Genomic DNA, 19146 nt, shown 5'->3' on the forward strand with positions numbered 1-19146 from the left:
GGATGCTGAAATGATTCATGGGAATCGTTCCTTGTGGAATCATGGGGGCTCCAAGCCCTCTTGCCTTTGCCAGCTGGCAAAGAATCACAGAATGGTTTGGTTTGGAAGGGACCCTGAAGCTCATTGAGTTCCATAGACAGGGATGCCTTCCACTAACCCAGGTTGCTCCGAGCCCCATCCAACCTGGCTTTGAGCACTTCCAGGGCTGGGGCGGCCGCAGCTTCTCTGGTTTTGCTCCCATTGACCCCATCCCTTTGTCCCGTGCAGGCACAAGCCCTCATGCCCCAACCAGCGTGCACGTGGTGGTGGCCATGACCTCAGCCAACGTCTCCTGGGAGCCCGGCTACGACGGTGGATACGAGCAGACATTCTCAGTTTGGTACGGCCCTCTGTGAGTCATCCTGGCATGCTTTGCTCTCTGCTTCTTTTCCTTTCCAGCTGACCAGAGCTTCCAGCAGCCTGGGGTGGGGGGGGTTGAGGGGAGGAGGGTGGTGAGGGTGGCTCGGCACCCATGGGTGTCATTAGGGCTGTGTTCCCATTGGGAGAGGTTGGGTGGTGGTGGGATCTGTGCTGCCCAGCAGGTTTCGTTCTGCTGATGATGGTACAAGGGAGATGCTTTGCATTCACGTAACTTTGCCCCTGGCATCTCATTTCAAGATAAACTGTTTATGGAGCTTAACAGGCAGGGAGAGGATGGGAAATGCAGCCTTTAGAGTGCGCGTCCTGGAAGAGCTGTGACTAAGCAGAAATGATCTCTCCTTGCTCTCTGGCTCCCTGGAGGTGATTAAATCCCAGCTCACTTCACAACCAGCCACTGCGAGATGAGGGCTGGGTCTGAGCCTCGTGGGGCTGTGCTCCCATCACCCCTGTGCTGCCTGGTACCTAAAGCCAGTGGGTGCATCCCTTGGGACAGGGGAGGGAGCAATGTAGCTGCAGTGAGGTTGGGGCTCTGCACTTGCATGTCCTTGGAAACGTGGTGTGTGGGGGGTGATGCCTTCCGTTCCTGTGCTTGGGCTGGTGTTCTTCAGCCTTTCTTCTTGCTCTTTCTTTCCTTCCTTCCCTTAATTTGCCCTGATGGAGACTGCTGAGAGTGGAGATAGGGCAGATGTCACCTGCAGCGATTCCTGCCCTGCTCCCCCAGCCTGTTGGGAAGTGGGGGGAGGAAGGAATGGAGCAAGCAGAGCAGCGCAGACCTTGCTGTGATGAAAATGCCCTTGGGAAGGAGCAGTTAAACCTCTCTGCTCTGGAGAGATGTGACAGCTGCTGCTATTCCTGCTCTGCAACCTGCTGCTGGTTTCCTGCCTCATCCAGGCTCTTCCAGACCCTTGGCGAGAGCAGCCAGCAGCAGGAAGGGTGCTTACACCAAGCTTTCCGTAGGGAATTTACAGGGTGTTGTTGGAACAGGGATCCAGAGACCTGTCTTGCCCTGACTGCAAGGGTGTGAGCCTTGGGTGCTGTGCTGCTCCTTGGGACCAGGGATCTGGGATGGTGCTGGGTCATCTAGAGCCATGTGGAGAGCTTGGCCATCCCTGTGCTTTCCTCCCTGCTGTGGCTATGGGATGCTCAAGCGAAACACAGCTTCATCCTCGGTGGAGCTGATGCTTCCTCCCTCTTCCATGGTTATTGATGCTGGAAATGCAAACCCTGCTCCCCAGAGGTAGCCAGGGCCACCGCAGCATCCCTCCTGCATACACACCATCCCTCAGCAAGGACGGTCACACATCCCGGGGGGCGGTTAGTGATGCATTTACCCTTGTCTTGCCCTAACTCAGCTCCTTGTGGTTGCGTGTCCCCACACAGAAGGGATGTGGGAGGTGATGGAGTTATATGCCACATGGAAACCCGCTCCAGGCACTGGCTGCTCCACTGCGGTGGCAGTGGGGATTCTGGGAGGTGGATTCCCAGCTGGAGCAGTGGTGGGACAGAGGCTTTCCCACTGGGTTTGGTGGAGCACACTGCAGGTGCATGGCTCTCCACCGACTTCCTTGTTTCCATAGCTTGCTGCTGCTTCTCCTGCCTCACCTTTTGCTCCCTTTACAGCAGCATCACTTGTCCTTGCTCCATCTTTTACTTCCCACTCGGGGGATTTACCTGGCTGTAAACTGGTGGTTACAGATGTGCCCTATTCAGAATAGACCATCTGCAGCAATCCTTTCCAGATCCTCTATTGGACACAACCATAACGTGCAGCCAAGGGCTGGGGCTCAATAGAGCATCCCTCTAACATAAGCACCAGTACTTGCATCACAGCGATGCTCCTCTGGGACGTGGTGCTTCCCAGCAGGGTGATGGCTTGTGGAGGTGGCTGCATGCTTGTCTATGCTGGGTTGCACTGGGGTGGCTCTGGGAGCTCTTTTCACCCTGGGTTTGTGGGTTAGACCCCAGCAGAAGGGCTGTGTCCTGTGTGCCCCACAAGTGCTGTGTTGCTAAAGCCCAAGTGATGCCCTGGGCTGTGCTGGCAGCCCCTGACTTGTGTAGATGTGGCAATGGTGGTGATTTAGTTGAATGTCTCTTGTGGGGTTGCATGGACAGGGATAGAGCTGAGGGAAAACTCAGGTATGAGTGGGAACAGGGCCCATCTCCATCCCGTTCGCAGCACCCACCTTAGGAAGAATGTTCCAGCTTCTACTTTCGCCCATGGGAATCTGATGGAGACAACCTCAGAGCAGGGCTGTTGGTGCTGACCCTGCTCAGGGGGGCACAGGGCAGGGGGGAGGCTGGTGGCAGTGTCCATATGAGCTGGTGTGGCACAGCGGGATGCTGGCCCCGGTTATCGCCAAGCCAGCTCTTGGTTGGCTGCCCCATGTCCATACACATCACTGCTCTCAAAGCAAACCATCGCTCAGGAAAGCTCCATATCCACTCCAGAAGTTAATGCTGCCTCTTGGTCCTCCCTGTCAAAGACCCCTTTCCCTGAGGATGCTCCCTTCTCTCTTGGCAGGATGAAGAGAGCCCAGTTTGGCCCCCATGACTGGCTCTCTCTCCCTGTGCCAGCTGGTTCCAGTTGGCTACTGGTGGATACCTTGGAACCAGAGACAGCATACCAGTTCAGTGTCTTGGCTCAAAACAAGCTGGGCACCAGCTCCTTCAGTGAGGTGGTCACTGTGAACACTCTAGGTAGGTCCTCCATGGGCACGAGGGGAGGGATTCAGGAGGGCTATGGGGATGTCCTGTCTGATGCTGATCAGCAGCAGTAGTTTGAGGGATCATGGAGGGTCCTAAATGATGCTTTTGGACTTTGTGGGGTGCATGGGGCTCCTTAGAGCTTGTCCTAACAGGCAGTGCTGGAGAGCTGTGCTGCACCAGTCACCTTTCAGATATCTCTTAAGTTCAGCTGGGGTCAGGAGGGATTAATGGAGCCCCAAATCACTTGTGTGCAGCTCAGCTGGAGCTCTCACGTGCTGGTACCTGCTTTGGAGCTGTCTGAGGTGGAGGTGGGAGGAAGCAGGATGTTTTCTAAGGCCTTTTTCTTGGAGCCACTGCGTTGTTAGTCCTGCTTTTTGGAAAGACACTGAGATGAGATGCCTCAGATAGGCCTGAAACTCCAGCAAGCTGGGAACCGCTGCTGCCACCGTGCTCTGCCTGCCCTGATGGGAGAGAATCCTTCATCTCACCCCATCTCAACTGTGTCCCTGTCCCATCTGCTCTGTCCCCAGCATTCCCTGTAACAACTCCAGAGCCTCTGGTGTTGGTTACCCCACCGAGGTGCCTAACAGCCAACCGCACACAGCAAGGCGTCCTCTTGTCATGGCTTCCTCCTGCTAACCACAGCTTCCCCATCGACCGCTACATCATGGAATTCCGCGTCGCGGAGAGGTGGGAGATCTTGGATGATGGTATCCTGGGGACCGAGAACGAGTTCTTTGCCAAGGACTTGTCCCAGGTAAGCAGGGGCTGCCCACCCCGTATGTGTGGTGTTGCAGCTCTGGGGATGCTTTAGGGGTGGCTCAAGGTCTTCAAGGAGCTGGGCCAGGTTGGAGGCTGCGGTGAGGGACCTGATGGATGTTCTTGGTGTTTCAGGATACCTGGTACGAGTTCCGTGTCCTGGCGGTCATGCAGGATCTCATCAGTGAGCCCAGCAACGTTGCTGGTGTCTCCAGTACAGGTAAGGGTGGTTTGTTCTTCTACCACAAGCATCTCTGCTTCTACAGGTAGCGCTCGGGTCATGCAGCAGAACTTGCTCATGACACTGAAGGGTGGTTGTGTGCTTTTGATGTGGGCTGGCTGCATGGTTATGGTCAGTGTCCTGGGAATGTTGCTGGCCCCATCCGTGCTTGGATGCAAATGGAGCAGCACTGGAGTGGGTTAGTCCTTCCCAAAGAGCATTGTGTTGCAGTGTGACAGCTCTGCAGGGTGCTTGGAGGACAAAGACCGGGCACAGCGCAGCCTGGAAATGGGAGTGGAAGGTGCAGAGAGGGAAACGTAGCACTGCAGTGCAGAGATCCAAGGGATAAAAAAGCTTTGGAGCTGGAGACTGCAGCATGCTGCAGCTTGTGCATGGACCTGCATCCCAGCCCAGCTCAGATGATGCTTCTGGAGCAAGGGGCAGGGGAGGTGGTGTCGATGGGAAAGGCAAGGGGGAGATGGGGATGGGGAGAGCCCTGGGTTTATGGCTCTGATGGAAAAGCCAAGCAGCAGCACAGCTCTGCTGCGGTCTTCCTCTGCCCCCAAGTGGTGCTGGCACGGTGAGAGCCTGCCTGCTGCAGCCTGCTTGCTTCCCTGCTCCGGCTCCTCTCCCAGAAGCTTTCCCAGGGGGTTTGGCAATGCCTGCAGAGCGTGTGTGTGCTCTTCCCGGCTGGAAGCGGGTGCTCCAGGCAGGAGCACGCTGCAGGAGCACTGGGGCTTGTGGCCTCTTCCCTGGGTGTCTGTCGGCTAAGGCAAAAGGGCTTTTTGCTTCTCTGGGCACCCTGTGCCAGCGCCTCAGCACCCTCACAGGGAAGAGCTTCTGCCTAAGAGCTCATCTCAGTCTCCCCTCGGGCAGGTTCAAGCCATTCCCCTTGGCCTGTCCCTACAGGCCCTTGTCCCAAGCCCCTCTCCAGGTTTCCTGCAGCCCCTTTAGGCACTGGGGCTGCTCTCAGGTCTCCCCTTCAGGAGCCTTCTCTTGTCCAGGCTGCCCCAGCCCAGCTCTCTCAGCCTGGCTCCAGAGCAGAGCTGCTCCAGCCCTTGCAGCATCTTCATGCAATTGTGTGGTGCAGGGTCACCAAATCCCTTGGCAGTGTCCTGCAGCTGCACTGGATGCTCTCCCTAGGTGGGCTGAATGGCCAAGGAGGTGATCCTGCCCCTCTGCTCTGGTGGCACCCTATGGGTTGGATGGGGCTTGGAGCAACCTGCTCTAGTGGAACGTGTCAGTGCCCATGGCAGGGGTTTGGAACTGGATGAACATTAAGGTCCCTTCCAACCCAAACCAGTCTGGGATTATCATCCCTAGTACCAGTCGCCTTCACAGTTGCTGTGATGGGTCCCTGGAGAAGCCAGCAGTGATTGTGCATGATGACACCCAATTGTCGTGGTTTCCCCGCAGACGTATTCCCTCAGCCTGACCTGACGGATGAAGGTCTAGCCCGCCCGGTGCTGGCTGGCATTGTTGCCACCATCTGCTTCCTGGCTGCTGCCATCCTCTTCAGCACACTCGCCGCCTGCTTCGTCAACAAGCAACGCAAACGCAAGCTCAAGCGCAAGAAAGGTGAGCCCATCCCCTCTCGTGTGCTTCCTCCCTCCTCCCCCTCCTCCTCATTCCTCGCTCCTCCTCCTATGTTGTGTTGTGGTGGTAACCGTCTTCCCTATCTGTCTCTTCTTCCGTGCGTGCGCGTCCTCAGGTGAAGCCCTGACTTCATCCCTCGTCTGTGCCTGAAAGAACCCGTGGTCGGGAGCGGGAGAGGCAGGGTGGGTGAAGAGGAGACACAGGAACTAGCCTGGTGATAACTCCTAGAGATGGGGTTTAGGGTTGGGGTGTTGAGCCCCTCTCCTCCTTGAGGTCCCATGGAGCTGGGCTCTCTAGCTCCTTTCTGCCCAGCCCCAGTGCCCCACAGCCACATTACACTAGAGAAGACCCCCACAATGGAGACCCTGCTGCTCTGCTTCCCAAAAACTGGGGCTGCAGCCACCATGCAGGAGTGGGTCATAGGGAAAATGGTGCCTGGAGAGCCAGGAAGGGCAGCAGCTCCCCTGTCCTGGAAGATTAGATGACCTTGGAAGGTCCCTTCCAACCCATGTGATTCTATGAGCTAAGATGCGGCAGCAGGATGGGGCAGGACCCTGTGACGGGAGCTGTGTGTTGTCAGCAACCATTAAAGCACTGGAGCAATGAAACCTTGGCCTCTTGTTGAGTGTCTTTTGTTGTCTTGATGTTGAGTTTGTGTTGTTCCTGTCGTGTTGCGCCTCCTCAGCGTTCTCTCTTCTTTCCCCTTTTTATTCTCTTCCAGACCCTCCTCTCTCGATAACCCACTGCAGGAAGAGTTTGGAGTCCCCGTAAGTATCTGTCTTAGACGCGGCACCAGGCTGTGGGTCTTCCAGGTGCCTCCCTCCTTACGAGTTGTTGCAAAGCTCAAATGGAAATGTGTCAGCTTGTTTTCTTGCTCCTGACGAGTGGTTTTGGGTGTTCCTTGAACTTGTGGGAACGCAACAAGAGACAAATGGGCTTTGGAGCAGAAAAGAGGGACAAATGCAGCTAAGTGATGACCCCGTTGGATCTTTCTATGACCACTGGCCAAAGCTGGAGTTGACTGATGGAACTCAATTTCACACCCAGCTTGAAGGGGCTCCTTAGGAGAAGGGTTATCCTGCTGCATATGAGTCCTTCGTGCAAGCCCGGTGTAGTTTTTGGGTGATTCTCTGTTGATTTTGGTTTTACTTGGGAAATTCAGGGAATCTTCCACCTACATCCTTTCTTTTCCCATCAGGAGTGCCCCGCTGAAGCCTCTTCCCACACGTGCCCCAAGGTGGTGGATTGTGGTGCTTGCAGCAGCCACAGCTCCTTGCAGAGCCATCAAAAGCATGTATAGCTGCTAATCAACAGGAGCATCTTCATGGGAGTCAGATGTGGACAGCTCATGCTTTGGCTCCTGGATCGCTGTAAAATGTCCCAGTGCTGGTGGATCTTAATCTTCCTTTGTTTTGGTTCATCCACTGCACTGGAATAACCATGCCTGGGCTCGCTTTGTTGGATCTGCTGCCTTTTGCCTTTCAATCCTGTTTGTCCAAGGCTTTCTGGATAGGGATGAGTGAACTATTCTGATGCTTTCTGCCTTTGAGGCTCTCAGCCTTAAGTTGGAGTGTTGAGAATGGGGTGAAAGGTTGGTCTGAAATGATCCATCAACATCTGCAAGTGAGATACTGACTTCTGCAGGAGGGGAACGTTTGCCTGATGTCCCTCTCAGGGGCTTTTCCTGTGTTGATAGCTCAGGTGGACATAGGAAACCTTTGGAGGAGTTGGAAGTGAGCTCTGGATCTGTCTTTTGTCCTCCTGGGGCTGTGGAGCTGATTGCAAGGCATTGGTGGAGCTGGTTGCAGGGTGTTAGTGGAACTGGTTGCAAGGCGTTGGTGGAACTGGTTGCAAGGCGTTGGTGGAACTGGTTGCAGGGTATTGGTGGAACTGGTTGCAAGGCGTTGGTGGAACTGGTTGCAGGGTGTTGGTGGAACTGGTTGCAGGGTGTTGGTGGAGCTGGTTGCAGGGTGTTGGTGGAGCTGGTTGCCTTGGCGAGGGTGCTGAGCTCTCTTCCAGTGGAGCAGGATGATGGGCATTGCTGCTGGTCCTCTGGCCGGGCAAGACTTTGCCATCCTGGTTTCTCTCAGCGGTTCCTCTTTGGATGGCTGGTAGCACTTTGTTCTCTGGATCCAGCCGGTGGTTCTTCTGCACGGGAAGACCTCCTTTCCCCTCCGGGTGACAGTCCCCTCTTGGTTTTTCTCCCTTGTGGTCCAGGTTGTCTTCCGGCAAGGTGAGTCCTGAGAGCATCCGCACGCTCCGTCCCCCTTCGGAGTCCTCTGACGACCAGGGCCCGCAGGCCAAGCGGATGCTGAGCCCCACCAAGGAGAAGGAGCTTTCCCTTTACAAGAAGACCAAGCGAGCCATCAGCAGCAAGAAGTACAGCGTCTCCAAGGCGGAGGCCGAAGCCGAGGCCACCACCCCCATCGAGCTCATCAGCCGCGGGCCAGACGGCCGCTTCGTCATGGACCCATCGGAGATGGAGCCCTCCTTGAAGACGCGGCGCATTGAGGGCTTCCCCTTCGTGGAGGAGACGGACATGTACCCTGAGTTCAGGCAGTCGGACGAGGAGAACGACGACCCCGTCGTCCCCACCTCTGTCAGCGCCCTGAAAACCCAGCTCACCCCTCTGTCCTCCAGCCAAGAGTCCTACCTTCAGCCACCAGCATACAGCCCCCGGTTCCACCGGGCGCTGGAGGGGCCCGGCGCCCTGCAGCCCACTGGCCAGGCTCGCCCGCCAGCCCCACGGGCTTTCCACCACCAGTTTTATGGTTACCTCAGCAGCAGCAGCCCCGGGGAGGTGGACCCACCGCCCTTCTACATGCCAGAAGTCAGCCCGTTGAGCTCGGTCATGTCCTCCCCACCGCTGCCCCCCGAGGGGCCCTTCGGACACCCCACCATCCCCGAGGAGAACGGCGAGAACGCCTCCAACAGCACGCTGCCCCTGGCCCAGACACCTACGGGGGGCCGGTCCCCCGAGTCGTGGGGCAGGGCTGAGTTCCCCTTCGGCAGCCTGGAGCTGGCCCCTGCGCCGTTCCCCCACCAGCTCCAGCCCTGCGAGGGGGGCGAGGGCACCCAGCCCACCGGTTGCCTTCCTCGGGGGCCACCCCCTTCCTCCCTTCAGGTGGTCCCTGCATCCTACCCGGGCATCTTGCCCTTGGAGGCACCAAAGAGCTGGACCGGCAAGTCACCCGGCAGGGGACAGCCTTCTGTGCCCACCACCACCACCAAGTGGCAGGACAAACCTATGCAACCCATGGGATGTCAAGGGCAGCTAAGACATACCAGCCAAGGTATGGGCATACCCGTGTTGCCTTACCACGAACCGTCCGAGCCCGGCGTTCCCAGCGGCACAAGCACATTCAGCCTGGATACCAGGTGGTATGAGCCCCAACCCCGACCTCGGCCAAGCCCTCGGCAGGTCAGGAGGGCCGAGCCCAGTTTACATCAGGTGGTGCTACAACCTTCGAGGCTTTCTCCTCTGACCCAAAGCCCCCTCAGCTCCCGGAACAGCTCCCCAGAGCTGACCGCCCGTGCCCGGCCCCGGCCGGGTCTCATCCAGCAGGCTGAGGTGTCGGAGATCACCCTGCAGCCCCCCACGGCCGTGAGCTTCTCCCGCAAGTCCACACCATCATCAACGGGATCCCCGGCGCCCAGCAGCCGGGGCGACAGCCCCAGCTTCCGACCTACCACCGCCTTCACCTCCCTGGCCACCGCTGGCTACTCCGCTTCCCAAGGCTCCTCCTTGCCCGTGGATACCATGGATGTTTTCGGAGACATCCCTTCTCCAAGGAGGGCCGGCGAGGAGATCCTCCAACCGGAGCCGACATCCACCACGGTAGCCGCCACGGGGTAAGTGTGTGAGCCCCGTGGTGCCTCCCCCCAGCCCCTTCCCTGCTTCCCTGACCCTGCCTCACCCATTCCCTCTGATTCCCTCCCCGCCATCACCATCCCAACTCGTAGGGACTCTCTTGGGCGTGCTGCAGCATCCCTTTTGGAGATGGCATCTCGCGGGCTTTGCTAGGAAGAAGCTTGGTGGCACCAAGGGGTTGCATGGCCACTGCCCAAGAGAGCTGGGGTTTAGGCGACCTTCCCAGTCGGAACGCTTGCCTCCTCCCTGGCTGCTCCCTTGGGAATGTGGGAGCGCCATGAGGACTATGGGCTGTCTCCCAGGCGTGCAATGACCTGGCTCCTGGCTCGCGTAGGTAAGTGTCCTGGTGTCACTGGCGGTTGTTTCCTCTTCTAGCTGCTGGCTCTTGGCTTTCTTCGAACGTTAGGGCCGCCGCCGCCGCGCCTCTGTCTTCCTTCCTCTTCCTCTTCCTCCCCGCGGAGTCTAGAGAGCTTTAATGCATGACACGTTCACCGCCCCACCTGCAAAAGGGATGCTGCAGCCCCAGGACGTGGGCAGGGAGAGCTCGAGGACTTTTAGCCACAGCAGCAGCATGTCAGGAGAGGAGGACATAGAAACAGTAAAGTAACCCCAGCGGAGATCGGGAGGCTGCCGGCACGCTCAGATCCTGCCCTAAGAGAGGGATGTGGCTGCACTAGACAGTAGCGGCTGGTTTTCCAGGTACCAGGGTTGCTCCAGGCAAAAAGCGTCTCTCTCTTTCTCCTTTTCTCTCTGTATTCCTTCTCTTTCCCTCCGTCTTTCCCAGCTCCTCAGACCCCGTAGCCGTGCTTTCGTCCCATCCTTCCGTCTCGCTTCATTTTGGCTTGTTGTCTGGTGGGGTTTGAACCCCCTTCCTCTTGTGGCAGAGAGGACTTGGGGGGCCGGGGCACCCAGCCCCATGGAGCCGGCGCGGTCGGAGGCGTACGGAGAAGAGGAATGTGTTTTGGGGAGGGGGGAGGCAGCGTTTCACCACTTCCCACATTTCACTCCCTCCCTCTGGTACCTGGAAGCGTTATGGCCTTAGGAAACCCCTCTGGCACTGCGCAGGGGGAAGGATGGAGGGCTTGGGGGAGAGGATGGGGAGGGAGAGGAGCTGGAGGAGCCTGAAATGACTTCTGTGTGCCTTTTGGGAAGCGCAGCTCCGGAGTGATGCAGTTCAGCATCTATAGGTCCACGTCTCCAAGCCAGGGCTGCCCTAAGGAGAGCCAGCTCCAGGACAGATCCGTGTTAGAGCCAGCACTGTTGTCCGTGCTTTTACGCAGTGTATCCATTCGCTTCGTTGAGTATTGTTTTGGTTTCTTCTTTGTTTCCTTTCTTCTTCTGTTTCTTTCCCCTTTTATTCTCCAGCCTCGTTTCGTTTGTGGTTTCCGTTTGGTTTCTTTCCCTCCTTTTTTCCTTTGGAGTTGTTGACGTGCTGATGTGTTGCGGAGCTCGGCTCCTTGCGGGTGTTGATAACTGCTTTGTTTTTGATTAATCTCAGCTATCTGGGCAGTGTTGTCGAGACAAGCTTCTCCTCAGCTCAATAGGTAAGGGTGATCCATGTCCGAAAGGATGGTGTGGGCGCTGTGGAGGGTGGCTGGGAGCGGGGCATGAGAAGGGGGACACGGAAGGGGCTTTTCCAATACCATCTCTTCCTTTAAAGGGGAATAAGGAATCCGAAAACACTAGGAAACACCTCTGGACACAACAGTCTCTGTGGCTTTTGGGTTTCCCCTCCCAGCAGCACGCCGCTGCTCCCCTGCCTTTGGGCTGGAGAACCCGGTGGTGGCAGCAATGTCCTCACGGTGGGCTTTGGGATGAGCCAAGCTGTTGTCTTCCCATGGCCACCATTCCTTTCCTGGAGGATGGCACCCTCAACCCCGGTGCTGGTTGTGTAGTGTTAGGGAGGTGTGTGCTGTGTCCGGGTGATCCAAACCAAGAGGCGCTCAGGGCCACCTTCTGAAGCCAGGTAGAAGGCACAGCTGGAGCGGACAGAGCCCTCGCAATAGGGTTCCACAAGGCAGTCTCCAGTTGCAGTCCAGGACGTGGGGAATTTTGTTCCCATCAGTACCTGGACCTGTTTTGTTCATCCCAAGTCCCCTCAGTCATGGAGAAGGGGAGAAGCCAAGGCGGGCTGTGAGGTTGGCAGCAGCGTGACTGCAGTTTCAAGCTGCTGGGGAGGTGGTTCCTCATTCCCGTTGGGAAACCTTGAAGACTTCTTCTGATCCAGCTGTAATTAAACAGCCCTAAGCAGATCTTGGAAGACTATCCCAAGAGAGAGGATGCCTTGCTCGGCCCTGTTTCCTGGATGACCGTGGGCACCACTGGGCTGGGATGGAGTAACTGGGAGATGGCTTTCAGACCTTAGAAGCAGAGAATGTCACTAAAACTGCTAAAGGCAGATGGGATAATATTCCTGACCACAAGGGTTGGGAATGCTGAGCCCCTTTGGCTGTCACCCAGCCTGGTTCTGAAAGGAGAGGTTGGATTGCACATGGTGTGTCAGTTTCTAGGGCTTGACCGTGCCCAGGCTTCTTTAGCACAGGTCTTACAAAGCTTTTCTGCCTTGGATGGACAGAGTCAAGGTCTTGGCTGATGCTCTTCTAACAGGCTGAGGAGCCTTGTTGGGCTGGAAAAGAGCCTCATGAGAGAGAGGTGGGATCGGTACATGTTTCCAGGAGAGGAGAATTCCTCCAGCTGACCTGGAGGGTTGTTCTGGGGTGGGCAGTGCAGGAGAGGTGAGGAAGGAATATCTGGTCACGGTGAGGGGAGCAGGTACAGGATGTGCGCTCCATGGAGGAACCATTCTCTAGTTTGAGCCTTGCAGCTTCCAAAGCTCTGGAGTGCTTGGCCACCTTCTTCTATTTTCCCCTGCTGATCCCAGAGCAGGGTATCCCATGAGGAACAAAGCTGGGACCAAGCCTTGGTGAGACCTGGGCTGTGCCAGGCTTCTGGAGTAATAAAGAAGCCCTCAGTGAGGATGTGGCTGTTTTCGCTCTTTCCTTCCCTGTGGTGCTTCCCTGCTCCGGGAGCATTAGGGACACAAGTAACATGGCTTTAATAGAGCAGAGATGGATCCAGGCTGGTTTGGTGTGGCTCTTGCACAGATCCTGGTGGGCTCCTGTCTCCAGGTGCTGGGGGCTGATGGGTTTTTAGGAGCAGGGTCACATTGCCCAGCAGGATGCTTCCTGAGGAGCAGCCATGCGTCCTATTCCAAGATGCTGCAGGGGACTGGAGCTGCAGGAGCGACTCCAGAGTCATTATTCCCCCAAAAGGGGAAGCCAGAAGGATAAATCTCCCTTTAATAAGCAAGGAATCCTGTAAAGAGCCCAGCCAAGTAATTTCTTGGTGATTTGGGGTCATAAAATTGTCAGTGCGTGCAGAGCACAGGGATTTCTCACCAGACCAGCCGGATTGCTGTACTGCAGTAATAAAAGCTGAGGGGAGGAGAGGGAGAGGCCATTCCTTGGGGACGCCCCATCCCTGGCAGTGTTCAAGGCCAGGTTGGAAGGGGCTTGGAGCAAGCTGCTCTAATGGAAGGTGTCCTTGCCCGTGGCAGGGGTTTGGGACTGGATGATCCTAAGGTCCTTACCAAACCAGTCTGTGATTCTATGGTGTGTGGGCTCGGTGATGGTTGCAGCACCCGGGTGAAGGGCAGGGATAAATGATGCCATTCCCGAGTCAGCACAAGCAGTTTTCCCATCCTCTTCTCTCCGGATGCATCTCCTAATGGGCTGAAGCGGAGCTGTCGCCTCCGTGCAGAGGGAAACCCAAAAACCACAGACAAAGCACCAAGCACCCATACCCCTCAGCACCACAGCCTGCCCTGGCTGATCCCTTCAGGCCCCCCCTTTTTCCAGGGCAGTGCTGCTGATGCCAGGATTTGGGAGGCTCGGCCATGGCGTAGCGTTGAGTGACGAAGGGACGTGGGTGCCAGGCGTGCGGGAGGAGGTCACCCCTTGCTCCCCGCTTGAAAGAAACCAGGTTCCCCTTTAAAGACTGTCCATGTGCTGCTCCTCTGCATGTGTTCCATGCCTCCTCCCGCTTGGAGAAGTTGTGAGTCCGCTTGTCTGAGTGCGTTTTTTTTCTCTTTTCTTTCTGGATTATTACTATGATTTCCTTCTTTTCAGTCTCTTTTAAGTTCCTTCTATATTTTCTCACTCCCGTTTTTCGTTTCTCTTCCTCTCTTCCCTTGCCCCGTGACTTTATTCCCCCCTCTTCCTCTCCAGTCCAGCCCCTTTTCCCTCGCCCTCTCTCCTCTCCCGTCAGCATGGTGAAGTCCGTTGTGTAGATGAGTTGTGGTGTCTGCAGACCTGGAGAAGGGGACACCCTTCTCTGGTGTGTTCCCAGCCTCTTCCTCCCTCATTGTGGTGCCTTGGCAAGGGGCCATCACCGCTGTGTTTCTCTAGCGCCTCTTGTGCCGAAGGATCTCAAGTGTTGCATGATGGCATTCCAGGATGGAGGCAGCAGCCTGGGGACAAAGGGGGCATTCCAACATGCAGGACATCTTATTGGATCATGCTGCACTTTGGGTGTGAGATGGAGCCTTGAATTGAGCTCTTCATCTGAGGAGGATGAAGGGTTGAAGAATGTGGTGGGCTCTGGTCCAAGTGGTTGCTCTGTTTGGTCCAAGTGGATGCTCCGTCTGGTCCAAGTGGATACTCTAACGTGTCCAAACTATTCCTGGATGTCAACATCTTGACTCAAGGAGAGGAGGAGACAGGGAATGTGTATTGAGACCTCCCCTAGGTGACATACACGTATTGTGCCTTGAATCTGCTGGACTCTTCCTTTATATGGGTTCCCCCTTTTGCGTGGAAAGAGCTTAGTGATGCTTTCACAGGCCTTTTCCCTTGTGTTTTTGCCTCATATGTGGAAGGAGGTTTGAAGAAAAGCAGCTGAGATGTGTGTTGGGTTGGATAGCTCTTTTCCTTCAGCTACCTCCTCCTGTCCTGGGGGTCTCTGAGGTCCCTCAGTGCCTTTCTGGTCTCTCCAGTACTTCCCTGCCTATGCAGTTCAGATCCTTGCTCATCCAGAAGGGTCATCCTTTGAAGACTTGAGAAAGCTTCTGCTCTGGGTGTTTGTGGGGCCTTGACCTGGGATTCACGTGTGCTTCTTGAAGCTCCTTTCCTTGGCTCTGCAGCGGAGAATTTCACCCACCTTCCTGAACCTCATCGTCATGTGCTCAAGAGACTTCTGGTGCATGGGCAGCTGCCCAAGATATGAACTCTGTGGGCAGGAACAGACTTTTGGCTGAGCTTAAAATGCAAATGAATGTGAAAGAATCAGAGTCCTTGGAAGAAATAAAGGGTGGGTAGAACAGATACAATCTGGCTGGTGAGTAGCATCGTCTCGTCCTCCTCTGTATCTCTTCCTTGCCAGAGGTCAGACTATTTATGGTGACACATGGGTTCAGCTGCTTATGTTTGTGTGTATAAATACAAGCCCAATTATAGAGAACAAGTGGAAATGAGCTTCAGGCAATTTCCTCCTAATCCCTCGCGTAAATCTGTCTCATTTTGTCAACGTGCCACAGGAACATCTTCTTAGAAGGAAAAAAGCATGGAAAGAGCAAGAGCCTTTTATAAGTTGGGCACTACTAATAGCAGCAAAGTTACCTGGATGGTGGGAACAGGCAGTAGAAGGGAGAGATGCTGATGGGCAGGATGGTGGCACACATGGGAGATGGAGTGGGGCTGGAGCAATTGAGGTCACCATTAGCCAAGTACCTGCATGAATGTATAGTGCAAACCAGAGAATGGTGGATATAAGTGGGAAAAGCCTCTTACTGACTATTCAGGCAGGAATTACTGCAGGAAGTCCCATGTTGTTGGCCTTCTGGGTCAATGTGATGTTACTCTGAACCGTCGTATGTGTGTAGTGTACAGCCCAGTGGCTGTTGGTATTGATGCAGCTCAGTGGGCAATGCCCCAACGGAGCTTGGAGCTGCCACTTGCAGCATCTGGTTGCCCTTGGGAAGATGATGTTGAAGAACTGCAACTCTCTGGGCTTGTAAATGCCATCTTTCCTATGAGGGAAAGCTCTCACTTGGATCCAGCCAGCAGCTTGTCTGACGAGTTGCTTCATCTTCTGTTGACGTGCTGCTCTGCTGGGAGCTGGAACAGAGGCTCTCCAGGAGCATTCCATGCCTTGATGTTGATGGGAAACATGAAAAGCAGCTCTTCATACCCAGTGTTTGGGTTTCTGTTGCATCTGCTGTGTCCCAGCTGCCGCATCAATTCGCACTGTGCTTTTCTCACTGCTCTCCAACGCGGCTGGAAGATCTGAGAGGCTTTGCAATCGCACGTACTTTCAGAAACCAGCTTCAAAACCAACCCCTCCTGCTCCTCAAGGGGAAAAATCCCTTGGGAGCTCTCTGCCTGTGCCGCTCCAGCTGAAGCATCAGTCACTTGGGATGTGAGACATGAAACGCTGCTGGCACATCGGGCTCCACAGCAGTGGAAGACTTGCAGAGGAAACCCTGCCGGGTGTTTTCAGGGCCTGCAAGGCTCCTCCTGAAATCTAACGGAGATGAGAAGCTTCAAACACATCACAGGGGGATGTGGTCTTGTACCTTGTGCTGGGTCTCTGTGCTTACCCCTTCCCTGCCGCTGGCACACACAGTTTTGGCGATGCTGGATGGGTCCCATCTTACTGACCCACCAGGAGGATTTCATCCACAGCTTCTTGGGGACAGAGCAGGAGTCTGGATACACCGCGGCAGCTCCTCCACATGCTGCTGGGTGCAGGGCATGTTCCTTGTGGGGTTTGCACATCCCAACCCCATCACAGACACCTGAAGATGCAGGAGTTGCCATGCTCTGCGTGGCTGCTTGGAAAAGGTTTACTCATTGACCTCCAGCTGTGAGAGCAACAGAGTGTTGGGTAGGACAGGCTTGTTTGATGCACGCTGGTTTAAATCTCCTCTTTGGAGCCTGGCTTTGAGCGCTGACTCTGTTGCGATGAAGGGTGCTTTGCGGGTGCTTTCCCTGTCATCTCTGGACACCTTGCATGCAGGTTGCTCCATGATGACTCGAGTTGATCCTAGGTTGTTACCTGTGGCCTCAGGCTTCTCCTTCTGCAGGTGCTGGTGCAACATCGTGGGTCCTGAAAGTAAAATAGAAGAGGGAAGGAGATGGGAAAGCAGCAAGAGGGGGGATGCTGGGATGTGTTATATGAAAGAGCTGGGCTGACTGTTGTCCAAAGGGAAAGGTTTTCCTTGCTACCCTGCTGACAGCAGTCAGCTTTCCAGCCCGTGGGTGGGAAAAGAGGTACAGTGAAGAAAATAGAGCCGAAGAACCCTTTGCAAAGGGGAGACCACTTAACCTTGAGCTGATTCCTGTAGAAGAGTTACTCAGGGGCTGGAGCTGGAAAACTATCACTTACAGCTTCTTGCTGTCCTGCAGGAAATACCTGTCTGCAAATCCCCTCCTTGTCCCTCACGGTAAAACCTCACCATTACAACATCCTGTCCCACAGGGCAGGAAAACCCAGCTCTGGGTGGGAAAGGAGTAGATGCTCCCGTGCTGTTGCATTTCTGTTGTTGCTTATAGCAGGGACCTGGGAATGAGGTTCCCGGCTGTCAGCGTGTGCCCATCGTGTCCCTGTCTGTCGTGTGGCACTCGGTTATCCCAGCCATGGGAGCAGGGCCGGGCAGGAACCTGCCCCCCTGCTGCTCGTGGTGCTGGTGTTGTCCACCATGGGTGGCTCGTGGTGCCCGTCTCGATGCTGCCGTGCCGCTTCTGCCTGTCTTCTTCCTCTCTTTCCATCCCAAGGGGTTTCCCCCACCGCTTCGCAGCAATACCTTATCGGACATAGGATCTGCCCCGTCCTTTTTGGTTTAGCTATGCTGGCATGGCAGGCAGGTGAGCTGGGGGTGCTGGCAACGCTCTTGCTGGTGGGACCGGCAACGTGCAACGTGGAGGAGATGTCGGGGGCTGGCGAGGCCCCGGGTTTCTCACCTTTTCCTTTTCCATGGCACAGCTGGCTGGGGTCAACCGATCCCCCACCGGGGACATCCAGAGGCTGGAGCATGGCCGAGAGCCACTGACAGTGCCTGTCTGCTTTTTGCTCCCTAGAAACTGTCCATCTCCGCCCGGGGACGCTGCTGCACCTGAGAGGCTTGAAGCTCTGAAATACCAGCGGATAAAGAAGCCCAAAAAGTCATCCAAGGGCTCGTCGAAATCCAGAAAACAATCCAGTGAGTGCGAGGGTGCCGCGGTCCCCATCAGCATCCCCTCTGTGCTCCCATGGGCAAAGCCCAGGCAGGTCCCTGCTGGCTCCAAACCCATCCCTGGATGATGCCCTCACCCCCTCTCCCTAAAGGGGTGGCTCCCATGCTCACCCTGTCCCTCTGCTGCATCTCCCCACCTCCAACCCAAGTTCTCCTTCCATGCATCTCCAGTCTGGTTTGGATTCTGAGTGTTAACTTTCCATGATGCCCTGCTCACCACGTGATTAGATTGAGGTCTGGGCTTGTTGTAACCTCTCTTTTACAGCATGCAAAGCACTCTGCTTGCTGCTGGTGCTGCCTCTGGTCCCATCTATCTTGGGTGTCAGGCACTGGAACAGGGCTCCAGGGAAGTGGTGTAGTCACCCTCCCTGGACGTGTTCACAAACCATGTAGACAAGGCCCTCAGTGACATGGGTTAGTGATGGGGAGTGGTTGGACATGATCTTAAGGGTCTTTTCCAACCCAGCTGATTCCATGCTCCTATGATTCCGTGCTTCTCTTCCCCCGCAGATGGCTCTGCCTCCCAGGTTCAGCACCTTCCCAACTCTCAGGTACTGTGGCCTGACGAAGCTGTCTGCCTCCGCAAGAAGAAGAGACACCCTCGTCAGGACCCCTTCGCCCGCCTCTCGGCGCTGAAGGACGACCTCTGCCACCGGCAGCTCCCTGAAGACCAGACAGCCATCCTCAACAGCGTGGACCACGACGACACCAGCGGCCACGCCACCTTGCTTTAGCCTAGCGCCGGCCCCACGTACTTAAACAGGACGGGGTGGAGGGAGCCAACATCGCGCTGCCGGGGGATGGAGGTGATGGGGGACATGGTGGGGGATGCCCCTATGCTGGTGGCTTGTGGTGGGGATGAGCTGGGGGCATCTTGGGGCAGGTTAGGGGGTAGAGAGGATGCCTGGGATCTGCTTCTCCCCCACTGCTCCGGATGGCTTTGGTGGGGTGGGAAGGGGGAGGCGTTGCACCTCGGTTTCAGGAAAGATCTTTAGGCTTAAAAGGCATCGACGGAGCTTCTGACATCGCTTCCATTGCGTGAGGTTAGGGAGGAAGTGTGGGGTTGAGCAGCTCGATAGCTGGAAGAAATTAAATGGCACAGGGTGTAATTAGTTGACAAGAAGCCAAGAACCCGGCCGGGACCTGGTAATCCCATGAATCTGATTATGATAAAACCATGACCAAATAATCCCAGGAAAGCTGGAATTGTGAAAATCGCCCTGCCTCCCCCTTCCCAGCCTCCTTTTGTGTGAAGATAACAGCAACAAAACCATCCGTGACATCTTTCCTTACCTGCCTCTGAAAGGGAAAACCAGAAAGACCCTGAGCCTTTGAACTGGTCTG

At 55.8% G+C, this 19146-nt stretch overlaps 1 protein-coding gene across 11 annotated transcripts in view; it reads left to right on the forward strand.

Moving 5' to 3' along the window:
* The window catches only part of IGSF9B (immunoglobulin superfamily member 9B), a 37851-nt gene extending 19249 nt beyond the window's left edge, over window positions 1–18602 (forward strand). For 4 of the 11 annotated variants that reach the window (XM_065697238.1, XM_065697241.1, XM_065697239.1 and 1 more), the window contains 9 exons: window positions 268–391; window positions 2942–3117; window positions 3657–3883; window positions 4021–4105; window positions 5522–5683; window positions 6423–6468; window positions 7919–9553; window positions 17648–17769; window positions 18313–18602. In XM_065697238.1, the coding sequence (XP_065553310.1) occupies window positions 268–391; window positions 2942–3117; window positions 3657–3883; window positions 4021–4105; window positions 5522–5683; window positions 6423–6468; window positions 7919–9553; window positions 17648–17769; window positions 18313–18536 (2801 nt within the window). In that variant the 3' untranslated portion in view covers window positions 18537–18602. Of the gene's footprint in view, window positions 1–267; window positions 392–2941; window positions 3118–3656; window positions 3884–4020; window positions 4106–5521; window positions 5684–6422; window positions 6469–7918; window positions 9554–9664; window positions 9907–9947; window positions 10272–11070; window positions 11117–17647; window positions 17770–18312 lie in introns of those variants that run through there. The other 7 variants (XM_065697240.1, XM_065697244.1, XR_010616471.1 and 4 more) reach the window with 6 other exon arrangements.
* Window positions 18603–19146: the final 544 nt, after the last annotated feature.

This window comes from Lathamus discolor, chromosome 17, assembly GCF_037157495.1.
Source record: "Lathamus discolor isolate bLatDis1 chromosome 17, bLatDis1.hap1, whole genome shotgun sequence".
NCBI lineage: Eukaryota > Metazoa > Chordata > Aves > Psittaciformes > Psittacidae > Lathamus > Lathamus discolor.